Source organism: Miniopterus schreibersii, assembly GCF_964146895.1.
Source record: "Miniopterus schreibersii genome assembly, chromosome: 3".
Classification (NCBI taxonomy): domain Eukaryota; kingdom Metazoa; phylum Chordata; class Mammalia; order Chiroptera; family Miniopteridae; genus Miniopterus; species Miniopterus schreibersii.
Genome location: NC_138103.1, coordinates 18,226,274 through 18,243,437, shown reverse-complemented (window position 1 = coordinate 18,243,437; position 17,164 = coordinate 18,226,274). Strand labels below are relative to the sequence as shown.

At 52.8% G+C, this 17,164-nt stretch overlaps 2 protein-coding genes across 4 annotated transcripts in view; one reads left to right on the top strand and one right to left on the bottom strand.

The window, feature by feature from the left end:
* The window catches only part of TXNDC11 (thioredoxin domain containing 11), a 58,136-nt gene extending 56,782 nt beyond the window's left edge, over window positions 1-1,354 (top strand). For all 3 annotated transcript variants that reach the window (XM_081131618.1, XM_081131620.1, XM_081131619.1), the window contains one exon: window positions 594-1,354. In XM_081131618.1, coding sequence (XP_080987744.1) covers window positions 594-1,236 — 643 coding nt within the window. In that variant the 3' untranslated portion in view covers window positions 1,237-1,354. The remainder of the gene's footprint in view (window positions 1-593) is intronic.
* SNN (stannin) lies at window positions 1,279-11,484 on the bottom strand. Its single transcript, XM_081131621.1, has 2 exons — window positions 11,359-11,484; window positions 1,279-4,433 (listed from the first exon to the last, which is right to left on the bottom strand). The coding sequence occupies exon 2, from the start codon at window positions 4,343-4,345 to the stop codon at window positions 4,082-4,084; it is 264 nt and encodes an 87-aa protein (XP_080987747.1). The 5' UTR covers window positions 4,346-4,433; window positions 11,359-11,484; the 3' UTR covers window positions 1,279-4,081.
* Between the last annotated feature and the right edge of the window lie 5,680 nt (window positions 11,485-17,164).

Genomic DNA, 17,164 nt, shown 5'->3' with positions numbered 1-17,164 from the left:
CACCCTTCCCCATCATGGCAATCAAAATGTCTCCAGATGTTGCCAAATGTGCTTTGGTGGTACAGTCACCCCAAGTTAAGAACTCCTGCCTTAGATGGATAATATGGAATAAAGGCTTGCTGAAGAAACCGGGCTGTTTCAGGTTTTTCCTATTTTACCAAGCACTGTTGATGGCCACAGGAATGATGTGGGTGATAGCCCTGCCCCAGAACATCCTTCCTGACATGCCTCTGGGCCTCTCAGAGCATACAGAGGCCACTCTGCCCATACAGCCCCAGTGTTCTACATCACTGGCTTTAGACTTGGGCCTGGGAGCTCTCGTCTTTCTTGGAAGGTTGTAAATAGAAACTGATCTCTTTGTCACAGACATGTTTGAGATAAGCCACCTTAATTACTGAATGAGCATGTGGCATATCCTCAACTTTGTAGGAAATTTTTTGCCCAGATAACTTTTCCTTGCTAATGTCAGTTAAGTCCAATTCTCAGAATGTCTTCTGTAGGAAATAAATGGTCTGACCTTCAGTAGCAGTCTGGTTTTCGACTAAACATGTTGGTGTGACTCTCATCTTTGACTCCTTTCCCTTTCTCTTCAGAAAGGACCTAAGTGTGAAATACCCTGAAGACCTTCCCATCACCCTTCCAAACCTGCTGAGGTTCATTTTGCATCACTCAGACCCTGCTTCTGTCCCCCAGAACTTGGCTAACCCTCCGACCAAAGAGTGTCTTCAGAGTGAGGCAGTCTTACAGCAGGGGCACATCTCCCATTTGGAGAGAGAGATCCAGAAGCTGAGGGCCGAAATCAGCACCCTGCAGCAAGCACAAATGCAGGTGGAGGCCCAGCTGTCCAGTGCACGCAGGGATGAGCACCGGCTGCTGCAGCAGCAGCAGACCCTAGAGCAGCAGCACAGCTTGCTCCAGCTGCACAGCGAGCAGCTGCAGGCCCTGTATGAGCAGAAGACCAGGGAGCTGGAGGAGGTGGCCCAAAAGCTCCAGGAGCTGGCTGATGCCTCAGAAAACCTGCTCACCGAGAACACGTGGCTCAAGATCCTGGTGGCGACCATGGAGCGGAAACTGGAGGGCAGGGACAGAGATGAAGATCTCACTCCCCCGGAGGAGGTGCACTCTGACTACCCTGAGCCCTCAGGGGCTCCCCAGTTACCTGGCAGCACCCCCCCACCTGCCAATAACAGCTCCCCGCTGGCGGCTGAAAAAAGCAATGAGAATAGGACAGACTAACTTTTTAAATGACATGAAGAAATCAGAGGTGAAAACTGTACATTGGGAATATATTTATGCAAATTTTATTGAAATTTATTGTAAATAAAGATTTTCTCAGTGGTCTAGAAAATCAATGTGAACGTCATTCAACTTTTATTGAACAGGGATGACATCCCTTCCACTTATTGCACAAACTTGGTAACTTTGAGACAAAAACAGTAGCACAGTCCATTTGAAGGTTTATCTGAAAAATCAGTCCATATTTTAGTGGCTCAGTGTCAGAGTTCCCTCCCCATTCTCCTACTGTTGCTTCTGTGATGACATACAGGATGAAATGTTAATTTCTTGACTGACTAGTCAGGAAACTTGAATACAACAGTGGGCTATTCAGAAAGAATTCAATGAGAGGTCATAACTTACTAAGCCAGTTGAGTGTGTGGCTCTGGTGTCTACACTAAAAAAAAGTAGCTATTGATAAATAAGAACAGTGAGAGCTATTATGTGGTGGTTCATCAGTTCTACAGGCACTTTCACTTTCCTCTCAAAGACCCCCAAGAGTGCCCCACCATGCCTGTGACCTTCACCTGGCACTGCCATCTTGCTGATGAGCCAGATTCAAGCTGCAAAGATGTCATCCCTGGCAACCAAGGAGTGGAATAAAGAACTTCCAAAAGTGGAACTAAGGAGAAAGTGACATTTCAGCATTTCAAAACCCAAACTTCACTGGTGCACAGTAAAAACCTCAGGGCAAGTCTGACAGTCACGTGATGGTCTTTTTCAGGGTCAGGATCAGTGACTGAAAATGCAAGTCCCAGGTGCTCCTGGGTTACTAGGGTGAAAGACAGCCTAGGTGTATGCTGCTACTGCAGAAAGTAGAGGTAGAAAGCTTGGAAGTTCTGGAATGCAAGAGGAATGGATCAAACACCTTCCATTTTTTTCATGAGCATCCTTCATTAGAAAGCAAACCTTCTCCCTGATTTTCAAGTTGGCACCTTTGGAACTTGTCTCCTCCTCCCAGCCTGTAGGGCCTCTGCTGGTCTCCAGCCTAATTCTCATGCTTGAGCATCTGGAGCTAGGGCCAAAGACATTTCTTCTTGTCTTTGGCTCAAACTGCCTAACTAGCTACCCTGCTCCCTCCCCCCAAGCTATTACTTAATGTCTGACTCCAATTTAGGCATATACTGCTAAAATAAATGTTCCTTAAGCGCCCTTCTTGGGGTTCTAGAAAGTAGATTAGTTCAACATGCTTTTTAGAGACTTGAATGAGGCCAGAGGTAATCCGCCTTCAGCCTGACCCCGAGGCCAGGGCTCTGATGGTGGTGGGAGCTGGTGAGCAAGGCTGAGAGCCCCTGGGAGCTCCATGCCCATGCTGCTAGGCCATTCAAGTGCTAAGGGCCAGTTCACCGAGATTAAGCCAGGGCTGGCCTACAGTTTATTACCCAGGATGCCGATACAAGTCATGGTTTAAGCATGATAGTAAGAATGTGTTTATAGGGGTGGGATTAAAAATCTAAGCAAGTTCACACAAGGGACACCTTAGAGATGGCAGGCTGTGGAGGCGCTGGCCTGATCCAGGAGCCACTAACTCCTTATCTTTTTGAAAACTTAAGTTCAGAACCTGAAACTCCCTCTCCCCCACCCAGTCCCCCCAGGTTCTCACTAAGCACAGGCAGTCAGGGAACATCTGGGGCTCCTGTGTACACATGTACATAAGAAATGTCCTTCTACCGCACTTGGTGTTCTAGTGGAGTCAGGGGACTCTCCTAGGTGATCCACTGAGGAGAGTAAAATCTAGTACCTAGCAGGTGAGTGGTAATTTAAGAAAGGAAACTGATTTGTGAAAAGGGAGGGAGTGGAGGAAAACTCAGTCCCTTCCCCCTCCCCTCCAGTGCAGAAAATATTAAATACAACAACAAATAAAAACCACAATTTTTTCTCCTGGGCCAATGGGTTTCAGATAAAAGTAGCCACTGCCTGCTCTGGGAAGCCTGCACTCACTAATGCGGGGGGGGGGGGGGGGGGGGGTAACTGGACATGGATGGGGACAGGGAGTGCTCGGCATGCTCAAGACCATAGGGGCAAGAAACTGCTCTGCCACTAGGATGCCTGGTAGCCCTCAGGACATGTGCCCTGACTTGTCCTTCACTGGCTCCCAAGCAGCTGCAGTAGCTTCCTTGCAATATCAACAGGAACTGGTATTTAACAGCCGGTCCTACCTAGAGAAAGAGCCGGTGGTATGGTTCTTCCATCCATTGCTAACCAAGCAGAAATCACCACAACACCCCAACCTGTCAGCTCCGAAACTTAAAACTGACATGTCACATCCTCTACATACACACACACATATATATATTAGAGGCCCCTGCCAAGTGCAACTTGGGCCTTACATGTCTAAGACCCTCCCCCACAGCCTTGATTTAGCTTATCATTAGTAGGGTCAGTCCCATGTAAGCTATCTGATATTTTTAAAAATCAGCAAAAAAGGTTTAAACACGTGCTTCTGGGGCCTATTTACAGTTCACAGGTTTATGAGTTCACGCGTTACAGTAGTAGCTCCATCAAAAACAGGCTCAGCTAAACATTCAAGTAACAAAAGCGCTATGGGGCCTTGAACCCCAGCAAGGTTAGGTCTGCCCACTGCCTGCAATGGGCAGCCCCACCAGGAGGCAGAGGGGATGCCCAGGGCCACCAAGTCCTGGCTTGGGACAGCTGGGACCCCAGGAGTCAGTGCATGCGATAAAAGCCTGGCGAGGCCATGCCAGCAAGTGTCAACCCCTCCTCTCAGTGGCAGCATGTCTGTGGTTTCCCTCTCACGTGCCTCTCAGCTGCCTGCAAATAGGCTCAGGAGCCTCTGCGTCCCAGCTCAGCCGTGTACTTCTGGGCCGTTGGGGGTCAGCTTGGCCTTCCTCTCCACACACGGTCCCTTGGCTGAGTACTGCACCAGCAGAAAGGGCTCCTTGGTCTCGCCATCCCCCACGATGCTCTCCTCGTCCTCTGACTGGCTGATGCGCTGCAGCCGCAGGTAGCACCAGCAGCCTAGGATCAAGGCCCCCAGGGCAGCGATGGCAATGAGGATGACAATGACTGTGACCACACCAGTGGTGGGGCTGTGGTCCATAATAGACATGGTCAGTGCTGGGGAAGGCTTCCTCAGCGGGAAGGTCTTGGGGGTGACCGGCTCAGTGAGGCTGGAACTCAGGCTGGACACAAGAGCCCTGAAAGACAGAGAGACATGAGGCTACACTGGGGACTCTGCAAGGCACTCCAACAGCTGATGAGCTCACCTTGGCTCTTCCATAGGGTCTAACTGTAATCAGTTCTGAAGCCTGACCATCCCGCCCTCATCCTAATGAAAACATGCTGGTTGGCTTTTACTGTTTCTTTGTGATATTACCAGCCTTCTCCTCACTCACCCTGGCCAACTTCCATTCACTATCTTCAGTGCTTCTGCTACCAGACAGGCAGCCACCCTGGCCCAGCCACAGAGCCTGAGGTGTGGGGGAGAAGGGAATCTACAACCTGTGAACCGCACTGCAGCCCAGGCTCAAAAGATGGTCTAAGATGAATGTTCTAGAAGCCCAGCACCACTGGGTGTTCATAACAATTCAGGGACTGAAAGCCAGTGCTTCATCATGGCCAGAGATGAGGGACTTGACAGCAGGGAAGTGAACAGCCCCTCATGAACAGGTGACATGTAGCTCAACCAAGTCTTCAGAACACCTGTGAAAGTGTGCAGGCGATGACAGCCTTTGCCCATAGGGGAACTGCAGCCTCCTGGTAAGAGTCCTGGTCCACCACGCCATCTGAGAGGGAAGTGAGGGAGCAAAGTCCTGGAAGATGGAGGCACTCAAGACAGACCGCCCTGCCCTACCCAAGCTCAGCGTCTGGTGCAGGAGCGAGACTGCAAACAGGTCAATACACCAAACACATATCACTACAAATGCGGAAATACCATGCCAGGATGATAGGGGACCAGGTCCCACGATGCTAGACTGGGTGGGGCAGGACATAGGGAGGCAACGCTGATGCTAAGATGTACAGGAAAAGCCAGCCCTTGGAGAACAGGATCTGCTAAGGCTCTGAAGTCAAGAAAGGGCCTGCAGGCAAGTGCAAGGAGCTGAGGGCGCTGGTCACAAGCTGGAGCATCAGCTGGTGTGGGTGAAGGTGGAAGGGGATGTTATTGCTGGACCACCATTTCCTGGCCTCCAAACCTGAGACAACTCCACCTCATTGAGGCCCGTTAATGGGGCTGGTGAGGGGCAAAGGAGAGCGCAGCTGTGGGAAGTGCAGAAGACTCACTGTACGTGAGGCCAGCAACAGCCCACTAAGATTGGGAGTGCTAAAGCTAGTAGGCTCCCCTGGGTCCCAAGACCCTGTACTTTATTTCTCACATCTCACCATAAGCAGAGCAAATAACAGTAACTAACACCAGGTGGTGTGGTTATGAGGATGTGGAAAAGCACCAAGTTGGCACTCAGTGAGAGCAAGCTGTTCCAATTCGTTTTTTTGAGAAGACTGACAGTGTTGGAAGGGAAAGTTTTTCCCGCCCAATAGGATGGAACCTGCCATCCTTGAGCAATAACAGCCTTAATTAGAAATAATTTTTATCCACACTAGGAAGTCTCCCCCTCACCCAAGGCCAGGTCTACCTGAAGGTCAACACTTTGGAGTCTGTCTGGGGACCAGGCCCTGGGAAAACTCTACAAACCCCTGAGTTCCACCTGCCACAATGCCCACATTTGCAGAAGGATCCTGGGCAATAGGCGGGTGATATCCCTGGAGTCTGCCCCCTTCTTACCACCTCCAGGGTTATGCCACTGTTATCACTCAACAGGCTCCCGGCTCCCTGATCTACCGTGTGGGCCCACTGCAGCCAGTGCCCTTGTCACCCAGAGGAAAAGCCCACAAGTCCTTACAGTGACCTACAGAACCTGGCATGATGCATCCACAAGCCTTGCTGCCCAGGCCAGTACCTGTGCCCAAATGCTCTGCTCTCCTTGCCCTTGTTCAGTGGTTCTCAGCGGGGCATTGTGTCCCCCAGGAGACATTTGGCAATATCTGGAGATATTTTTGGTTGGCAAAACTGGTGTGTGTGTGGGGATACTGGTACTGAGTGGACAGAGAGCAGGGATGCTGCTCAAGATCCCACAGAGCATGGGACAGTCCCCCCACCCCAACAAAGATCAACAGTGTGGAGGTTGAAACACCCTGAAACAGTTAACTCCAGCTCAGGCGGGGAAGCCTCCTGACCCCACAGTCCAGGAGGGTCTCTTGGTTCTGCAACTACACTCATTTCCTCCCTCCAGGGCACTAGCCTCAGCTTGCAACCCTGCTTTTGTAATATAGCCATCTGGTTAGCGCCCACTTCCCCTATCAGGCTGTGTGCTCCATGAGTGGTCCTGCACAGCCCCATGCCCCAGTGCACAAGTCATCCTGGCTCTCCCCTCCACGATCAGGGCTGCTGTATCCTCCCACAAACCTGTTCAGCCTGTCCTCTCAGCCCTCTAGATGGGACAGGTGACTCCTGTCCCTGCCCAAGCCTGACTTCCATTTTCTCTTCCTGCTGAGGAGACCACCTACCTGCCTTGTCCCTCCCCACCTCCCTCTCTCCAGTGGACCTTTCTGGTGCAGTGCTTGCTGAGGTGCCTGCCCTCCCACTGTGCTCATGGACAGCAAGGGAATTCAGTATCAATTCAGAAAGGGAAGTCTGTGTGTGTTTGGGGAGTGGGGGTGGTTTGGGAAATCAAACAATGACAGCAAGATCTGGAGATGGGGGACCCCAGGGGCCAAACCCACTGAAGCCAGTGGTCCCAAACTAATGAGGAAACCAAGGCAGAGGCAGCCCTCCAACTCAGAGGGACTCTCTGAGCGGTGTGGAAACCTCAAAAGACACTACCAAGTGTCTGCTGCCCCTGACCAGGCAAGGAGTGGGCACAGCCCAGTCTGGGCCCCTCACCCCCATGAGCACAGAACCAGGTGACCAGGCCATAGTCATGCCTGGCCTATGCTCCCTTGGCCCTCCCCTGAGTGCATTTGTTTGTTCCTTCATTCACTCAGCAAGTATTTCCTTGAGAACTCCTTTTAAAAAATCTAATTACGTCATCCCCTGCTCAGAACCCTCTCCAGTATCAGCAGAGAATCTAAACTCCTTGCCTCCCCAAGCTGCTGCATACCCTCCACCCTCCCACCTCAAGGCCTCTGCACTTTCTGTTCCTTCGGCCTGGAATGTTCCTCCCTGACTGTCCCATGTCTGGTTCCTTCCAATTTTGGGGGACTTTCTTAGAAGGCACCTCTTGGAGGATGCCGTCCCAGAACACCCTGGCTCCAGATGCTTTACCCCCACACTTACCATCACTTGCACTACATTTTATTTCCTAGCACTCTCTGCTATCTGACATCCTCTTGGGTCAGGGAACACGTTTCCCTGGCTGCTGTCTTCTTCCTGCAGTGGACTCTGAGCCAGAAAGAGGAGGACATTGACCATCTTGCCCACTGCGGGATCCCTAGCCCCATTATTGGCACACAACAGGTGCTCAATAGATGTCTGCTGAGTGCTCCAAGCCCAGGGATCTAGTGATGAGTCAGAGGAGACCCTGTTCTCATGGGGATCACAGTTAGCAGTTACCCATCCATTAGCCAGCTCCCTCACTCCTAAGCTACTCCCAGGACCCTGGACATGGGTCCCCATGTCTGTCGGAACAGACTCAAGGCAGCCAGTAGCCTGCAGGGGAGAACAGGCTAGGGGTGGGAGCAAAGTGTGCAGATGGATCCTGGGCCCTGGGCCCATGGAGGGGCAGCTGTCACTGTGAGTGAGTGCTGAGCGGCGGGGAGGGGAGGAGGCCTCCAAGAAGCAGAGCCTAGAGGAAACCTGAAGCATGAGGGAGGCTGGCTGGCCTGGGTTGCTTTGCCTCTCCTGGGGCTTCCTCTACCCCCCACCCCTGTGGCCCTCTGAGCCAAGGTGTCTTCTGCAAATTAACTGCCCCTTCACCTTAATCCAGGAAAGCCCCTAGGTGAGACAGGAAGGGCCACAGCTTGGGCTGAATAGATACCCAGGATGGCACCTAGGAAACTGACCCCCTCAGAACAATCATCAGAGTAGTTAACATTTATTCCATACAATCATTTAACCCTCCCAACACCCCTGCGGCTAACGCTGCTCACCATTGTCACCCCCATTTTATAGATGAGGAAACTGAGGCACAGAGCATTTGAGTGGATAGCTAGAAAGCAGGATGTGACCCCAGAAGGGGAGCCCCAAGTGCAGAGGGTTGGGCCAGCTTGGATACCAAAGCACAGCTAGGGGCCTGTGGTCTCCGGTCACTCTGAGGCTAGGTGATGAACCAGATTCCCCCACCTCAACCTATGTAGCATCTCCTTGCCAGCTCCCTCAGTCAGGACAAAAGTTGGCATTGGAAGCCCAAGGTGATTTGGATCCCCCCCAAACATACAGGGCCAATCTCTACTCTCCCTCCACCTTCCCACTCCGTGGGCCCTTGGTCCTGCCTCCCTTGGCCAAGGGTGGTCTGAACCTGACCTCAATCTCACCCACTGCTCCTGGAAAAACAAGCCCTAAAGCCCAGCCTCTCCAGTCTGCAGAGTCCACTCCTCTGAACTCCCTACCCCTGGTCCCTTCTGCCCACCAATGGGTTCAAAAAGATAGTCCTCCCCATAGCCAGCACCTCCCACTGTCCTGCTGGCCCTAAGAGGCCCACAGCTTAAGTGTTCCCCAATATAAGGTGGGTTTCCAGTTATCCCTGACTCTTCACAGCACCCCCAAACTAAGCCCTAACCCCATTCCATGGGTCACTGTACACTCAAGGCACAGGGGGGCCACAGCCAGCAAAAGGCAGATTTGAGACCCCTTGTTCACCCCACCCCACCTCTTTCTTGACTTGCTATTGTGAGCTGTTTTGACCTAGCCAAGCAAGCTGCTCCTAATGGCCTGTTTCTCAGTGTGCAAAATGGGAATGAGGCCCAGACCTTACCCACCAAAGTTGTGGGGAGTATGAGAAGTGATGAATGTGAAAACAGGAGGGCCATGGGGCTATAAGGTTTGCCTGACACCAGGTACCATGCCTTCCTGGGTGCCATAGAGAGGACAGTGAGCCCTTAGTATCCCTTTTCCCCAAGGACCTGACTCCCAGGAGGGTACAGAGCCTGGTCCAGGCCCAATGCCACAAATAGTCCCCTCCTCAGGGACACTTGGCTACCGCCTTCTCACTTAACTGAGCATATCACAAGTGTCACCCAGCCCAGCTGGACACTAGCTCACCATTCCTACCTTCTGGGGCTGCCCCATTTAAAGGGGGCTGATCACCCAGACCCTAGGGGCTTCCAGCACTGCCCCTAGGGGTTAAGCCATGACCCCCTTTCCTAACAAAGCCACCGGCTTGTTGTGCCAACAAACCCAGCTCTGCCCCTTCATGAGACTCCAGTTTATAAATCAGAAACATTTCCTGTCCAGTTTCTGATTAGGAACGTAAAATAGTAGAGAGGACGGGGCACTACTGGGCACAGTCAGGGCGCAGGTGGAACGTCTGCTCTGTGACAGGCCCCAGCTGTCCTTGGGACACAAGGCCCCTGTCCTCTAAATGCCAGGACCAAGAGCAGAGGGGATGCTCATGGGAGACTAGCCATTACAGGGCTGTGCCCAGCTCCTCGGCCAGTGTTATCTCATCTGCTACCCCACCCTCCAGAAGAGGAAACTCACACCAGAACCTCCTAGGTTCCCCTCTTCAGAAGAGGAAGCTGGCTGGGGCAGAGCCTGGGTTCTGTCCCAAGGTCAGACTGGGTCTCCTGCAGCCCAAGGGCTGAGGCTCATGCCCCCACCCTGTGAATCAGCTACTGGTAATTCTCACAGGCTGCCTTAGGGTCAGCCCACTTGGCTAAACAAGCTTGGTAATAACAGATGCCTGACAAAAGTTGGCGAAGATTACTATGTGCCGAACACTAAGCTAAACACTTCACAGGATCATCTCCTTTCAGCCTCAAAACAACCCACTTTGCAGATAAAGAATCTGTGGCTCAGAGAAGTTAAATCAATTGCCCAAGGTCACACAGCTCAAAATTAGCGGCACAGGGATTCAAATCCAGCTAGCCTGCATACAGAGTCCCGGATTTCAACCTTGACTCTAAAGTGTGATGTTTATTTTATTTTATTTTATTTTGATATTCTTGACCCACACCTCCCCTGACCCGTGCTTGAAGGGCCAGGGGACAGGTGAACTCAGTCAGCCTCCCCTCCCCCGCACCCAGCAGGAGGAGGCTGGGAGACCCGGGCAGAGGGCTCTATGCGGGGTACACAGGGATGACAAGCGCCCCAGCAACTCCCTCGTGCTGAGCACGGGCTACGTGCAGGCGCGGTGCCAGGCGCGCTCCACGCATCCTCTCATTTAACCCTCCCAGCGATGCCGTCGTCTCTCCCATTCTGAGGAGCTATGCGAGGCTGGAGGAAGGGGCTTGGCCCAGGGGGCGACAGCTGGAAGGGGTAGGACAGCTGGAAAGATAACTCCAGTCTGCCTGACCTGGGAGGGGGAGGAGGGGAGGGAGAACCAGCGTCCGCGAGACCCAGTCATGCCCACACCGCGCAGTCACCGCCGACGGAACCGAGCACCAAACGCTGCGGCCCGTTGTCAGTTTCTCCACCTGCCAAATGGGTGCCAGACCTCGCCAGGACCCCACCCCTGCCACCCGGTGCGCTCCTGACCACCCGGGGGCTGCGAGGACCCGCGCTGCCTCCGTGGTTTTTTTTTAACACCCCAAAAGTCGTGAGAAGCCCGGCGGCCGGCCGGGGGCGCGAAACTGCGGGCCGCAATAGGGGGCATGCACCGGGTAGGGGGAACACCAGCCCCCCGCAAAGCGGCCGCCGCCCCCCGCCGCCTCCTTTGTCCCGATCTCTCCGCAGCGCAGCGGACAAAGAACCCCCGCCCGCGGGCGCGGCCCCCCGGAACAGACCCTCCCCCCGAAGCCGCGTCCCCGCCCGGGCTGCCCCTCCCCCGCCGCAGGGACACCCCCAACCCCCCCAACCCCGGCGTGGGGCCAAGCCACCCAGCGCGTGCCCCCACCCCATCCCAGGCCGCCTCTTCCCCTCCCGCAAGCCCCAGCCCGGCCGGATCGCCCAGCCCGGCCCGACCCTCTCACCATGTCGCCGCCCGCAGCTTGGCCTGAACGCCCCGCAGCAACCCTGCGGACCGGCTCCGCCCGCCAGCCAGCCCGGTCCGGCCCCAGCGCTCCGCTGGGACGCAGGAGCCCCAGCTCGGCGGCGGGCAGGCGGGGCCCCTCAGGCTCCACCCCCGGACGGGGGCGGAACCGCCCGGCAAGGCCAATGGGAGCGCGCGCTGGGACGGCGGGGCGGGGTCACGTGCCCCGGGGCCGGGGCGGCTAAGGCGGGGCGGGGGCTGCGCGCATCTGGCTGCAAGGGGGCGGGGGGCGCGTTTAGCCTCCGCGCGCGAGGATTGGGCGCCCCCGGCTGCGGGCCCCGGGCCAGGAATCCTCCTTCCGACCGCAGAGGCTGGCCTTATACACCCGGAGTTTGCAGAGGGGGAAACTGAGGCTCACAGCAGATAAAAGTGTTGCTCGGAAGCGGGAGCGGCGGGTTCCCGGGCCAGGGCTGGAGAGCAGCAGAATCCCTGCGCTGAACGGCCTTGCTTGGGGCGGGGAGCTGGTTATTCACTCGTTCGTTAGTTCATATGTTTATTTTCATTCATTCATTCATTCATTCATTCATTCATTCATTCATTCATTCATTCATTCATTCAACCAACATTTACGGAGCACCGACCCCTGTGCCTGGTGCCCCGGTCGCCTCGAGACCCGCCGACAAGGACACAAGGTCTCCACCACCTCACGGAGCTCTCATTCTCCTGAGGGCTGAGGCTGCCGGGAGTTTGCACTCCCTTGGCTGCTTATAATCTTGGTTATTTAACGTAATAACCCTGATTAGGCCTCCGCCAAGTGCCCCGCCCTGTACTAACCACTCAACACGTTTTATCAAGACACTCGGAAAGGAAGAACTATCCCATTTTGCAGATGAGGAACCTGGGGCTCCGCGGAACAAAAGTAGCACAACTAGCTTGTGATGAAGGCAGGATTTGAGGCCAGGCCTGGGATTTCCCCTTGTCCACCCAAGTAGGGAATCCAGTGAAAGGACACCCAGCCTTGTGGCCAGCTAGGGCCCCCAAGAGGGTGAGGGTGGGTCCTCCAAGACCTCTGTGGCCCAAGTCCCCCCAGGTCACTGCCTCTGGCTTGGAAGATAGGAGGGGGCAGGTGAAGCCCCTCATCCTGGGAGCTGGGGGGCTTGTCAGCTGGAAACGTCTCTCCTGGCCTAAAGTAGACCCTTTGGGAGAAGATGGAGGACTCAACTCACAATGCCATGGTAGCCAGGCTCTCCTTACTCCGTCCAGGGCATCCTGGCTGATTGGTCTCTTTCCTGCTTCAGATGCACCAAGCTGTTTCCCATCTCTGGGCCTTTGCCCATGCTGTGTCCTCTAGCTGCAACATTCTTCCACTTCATCTTTCAGATCTCAGCTTAAATGTTCTTCCTCAAGAGGTCCCTGCCTGATCTCCACCCGAGAATGGTTCCCTTTGTTATTGTCCCCCCATGCATTGTGAACTTGTGCATTTTTCAGGATGTGTGATTCGGTTTGGTCTGTCTCTTCCCCAGGAGTAGGTCAGGTTCATTCATTGCTGTGTCTGCAAAACAGTACCTGGCATACAGTAGGTGCTGAATACATGTATGTTGAATGAATGAATGAATGAATGAATGAATGAATGAATGAATGATTAGACTGCAGAGCTCCAGGCCTGGCCCAGCTGCATCCTTTCCAAGAGGCCAGGCCCAGATGGTGAGTGGGCAGTTGAACAGAAATAGGGGAGAGAGGCGCAGAGGGAGACCTGGCTCCAGGCCAGCTGCCCCAGAGGCCAGAGCCAAGTATCCGAAACAACTCCTGCTCCCCAGTCTGTCCAGTACTGCTCTCAAAGGCTCCTGTCCCATCAGCCACACCTGGGAGCCCAGGGCAGAAGGAAACAGGTTCTTCCCGCCGACCCAGTTCCATTGGTCTCTCTGGTCACAGCCTGAAGTTGGCAAAGACCTTATTAGTGGTGAGGAAGTGGGAGGGGCAAGTTTGGAGCCTCAGGGCTAGGGCTGGCAAAGTGATGACAGAGGAGGCAGGGACACTTTTGGGGAAAAGATTCCGGGAGAAAAAAATGGTGAGGTGGAATATAACATGGCACAGAAGTTGAGAGTCAGACTGCCCAGGTCCAAATCCAGCCTTTCCTTCTGGGTAGCTTTGGAAAAGCAGCCTAACCTCTCTGTGCCTCAGTTTCCTCATCTGAAAAATGGGGATGACAGTAAGGTTGACTTCACAGGGTGGTTGTGAGCACCTCAAGTGCTTGGTGCGGAGGCAGCAATCCCACCCATTTAGTGTTAACATTAATAAAAGGGTCTGACAGGTGTGGGGGTGAACTTGGGCTTCCCCATTTGGAATTTGGACAAGTTACTGCACTTCTCTAAGCCTCAAGCTCCTCATCTTCATGTGGGTCCCATGTAAGTCAACTCTGGGGTGCTGAGAGGTGGGGGCCTGGGAGTAGCTCATTTGGGCCCAGCCATCATCTTGCCCAAATTGAGTTGCTTCAATAATAACAGTAACGATAACAATAAATAATAATAGCAGCAAACACTGTTCAAAGCACTACATGTGCATAAACTCATTTTAATCCCCATTTAACAGATGGGGTCACTGAGGCAAAGGGTGGCATATGTGCACAGAAATTATCTGGGGGGTCTTGTTAAAATACAGATTCTGTCTCAGAAGGTCTAGGTGTGAGATCTGCATTTCTCAGAAGCTCCCAGGTGGTGCTGATATTTGGGGTACCACACTCTGAGTGGTGAGGGGCTAAGGCCCTTGTTTAAGGCCACATAAGGGGCAAGCACTAAGCCTGGACTAAAGCTCACACAGGAGGTTTCAGAGTCCTGCACCTAACCGCCGCCCTAACTGCCTGGCCCAGCCTCAGCTTTTTGCCTTACAAAGAAGAAGCAGGAAGTAGAGAGCTCGCCTCCCCGAGCTCATATCCTCTCCTGGGGCCTCTACCATCTCCCTCCACGGTAACATTTGGCCCATAGAACCTCCCTGCCCCCAGTGTCCCAGGGGTCCTCTCTGGCGATTGCAGGAAGGTTCTCAGATTCTCATTAGCCAGGAAGATAACTAAGGGTGTGGGATGAACTCATCTTGGCTCCCTGGGGATTGCCGTGGCCCAGCTGAGCCTGCCCTGTACCAGCCTGGCCCTGTGCCTGCTTCTCTTTGCCCGAAAGGCTGGGACAAAGTAGGGACTTGCTAGGGAAGAGAGAAACCTCAGCCAGCCTCATGAGAAACTCCCTCCAGCTGGGGCTTTCTGCCTAGCCCACAGCCACCAGGCTGCGCTGGCCTCTGCTTTCAGGGCATCCCCATAAGGGTTCCAGGCCTAAAAATGAAATGAAAACTGCTTGGCCAGAGGGGAGTTTCCCAAAGGGTGAGAGGTGACCCACTGGTGAGTTCTTCAGGATTAGGTTAGGTGGGACACAGAGAGGGCATCACCTAGCAATGAATCACAACATTCTCGTTCAAGGGGATAAAGCCTTGCTTGCTTTAATATCTCTCCACACCACCTTTCCTCATAACCAGGAGGTTGTAGACCTCAGGCTCAGAGTTTGGGCAATCCAGTCTTAAGCTAGAGTTTAACAATGTGTTGTTTTCTGCGCATTTATGTTTACAGTTACCTTCTATTTGGGGCACAGGTATTGCTTTTCCATTTGTGATAGTGACATACCTACCTCTTTTAAAATCCACCCATTTAGGCCCGGCAGGCATGGTTCAGTTGGGTGAACATTGGCCTATGAACCAGGAGGTCACTGGTTCGAGTCTCAGTCAGGGCACATACCTGGGTTGCCTCCTTGATCTCCAGTTGGGGTTATGCGGGAGGCAGCCAATCAATGACTCTCTCATCATTAATGTTTCTATCTCTCTCTCCCTTCCTCTCTGAATTCAATAAAAAACATATTTTTTAAAAAAAATCCATCCATTTAGGGGAAAAGTGAATTAACTTAAAGCAAAGTATTAACAGGAGCAACTAGTGGTGGTAAAGGGAGATGAAAACAGCAGGAACAGTGGCAAATGGATGGCTCAAGTGGGGAACCTACTGGAGGTGAACCAGAGGGCTGCTTACAGCCTGAGCACCCCACGGTCTTCTTACCACAGGGCCCAGCAGACCACCAGCCCAGAGACAGAGGCACCCCATAGGCTCTGTGTTGTCCTGGCTTGAGTGGGGCCTGGGTCAGCTCTGGTCTTTATTCCTGGGGTCCATGGTCAGTGCCAGTGTGATGAGGAGCAGACTAAGGGAGGGAGGTCTGCATGCCCAGCCTGAGATGCTCCCCACCCCCAGCCTGCCCTGCTTGTACATCTGTAGCACCAACACTACAAATCATATACACTTGTGTGCACGTGCGTGCGCGTGTGCACACACACACACACATGCGCGCACGCACTGGAGTCTGTTAATCATCCATACATTCAATTATTCATTCAACCAACCTTTTTTGAGCACCTACTATGTGCCAAACTCTGTACTAGGTGCTGGGGAGATAGCCGTGAGCCAGTTAGGCAAATCTTAGCCCTCATGAGGTTTACATTCTGGGGGAAGACAGATGATAAACACAGAAGCAAGTACAATACATGGCATGTCAGACAGTGTATGTGCTATGGAAAAAGAGAGAAAGATAAGAGGTGTGAGGGCATGGAGCGCAGAGGTGAGGAAGGCCTCTCTGAGAAGGTGTGCCAGTCCCTGGGACAGATGCAGCCTCGTCCTGGCACCAGAGGAACTCATGGATGTGGAAGCAGGCAGGGATTTCTATTTTTATTTTTAAGTAATTTTTTAGTGAACTTCAGGTACACAGAACGACGGACAAATCATACTCAGATCATGGTGTATTCTCTTCTTTGGTCATTATATGACCTGCTTTTATTTAAAATTTCATCGTTATTTTATTTTATTATTTTCTTAACCTGGTGATTCTTACTATTTTAAAAAAAAAATGATTTAGGGGGAGAGAAAGGGGAAGAGAGAGAGAGAAACATTGATGTGAGAGAGAAACATTGGTTGCCTCTCGTACTCACCCCCACCAGTGATCAGACCCACAGCCTGGCGATGTGCCCTGCCTGGGAATGGGACCTGAGACCTCCCGGAGCGTGGGATGATACTCCAAGTGACAGAGCCACACCGGTGAGGGCTCATAGTTATTTCAATCATATAGTACACACCAGGTAGCACATCAATTAAAACAAAAGCTAGGACCCTAACCATGGCCAACAAGGAGTCCTAAGACCCCCCCCCCCCTCATTCCCTGCCTGGGGTCCCCATCACTTTGAATCCTGTCTTCGTCGCTCCCTGATTTCCTGTACAGTTTTATTATACCTATATCCTAACTTCCTAACTTTATTAAAAGGGTATGCCTATTAGTTTCATAGGGCTGCTGGGACAGATTACTATAAACTGGACGGATTTAAACAGTTGAAATTTATTCTTTCACTGTTCTGGAGGCTAGAAGTCCAAAATCAAGGTGTCAGCAGGACCATGCTCCCTCTGAAGGCTCTAGAGAAAGATCTGTTCCCTGCCTGCCCTGGTTTCTGGCGGTTGCCAGCAATCCCTAACCATGCTTGGTTTATAGATGCATCCCTCCAGTCTCTGCCTGTGTCTTCACAAGCATGCTCCTCCGTGTATCAGTGCCCTTTTTATTTCTCTCCCAACATTATCCAGGAGTAACTGACATATGTCACTGTACATATTCAAAGTGTACAATGTGGTGATTTGATATACATACACATTATTACCCAGATCAAGAGAATTAACACATCTGCCACTTCACATAGTTTCCTCATGTGCGTGTGTGGTGAGAATGCTTAAGATCCACTCTCAG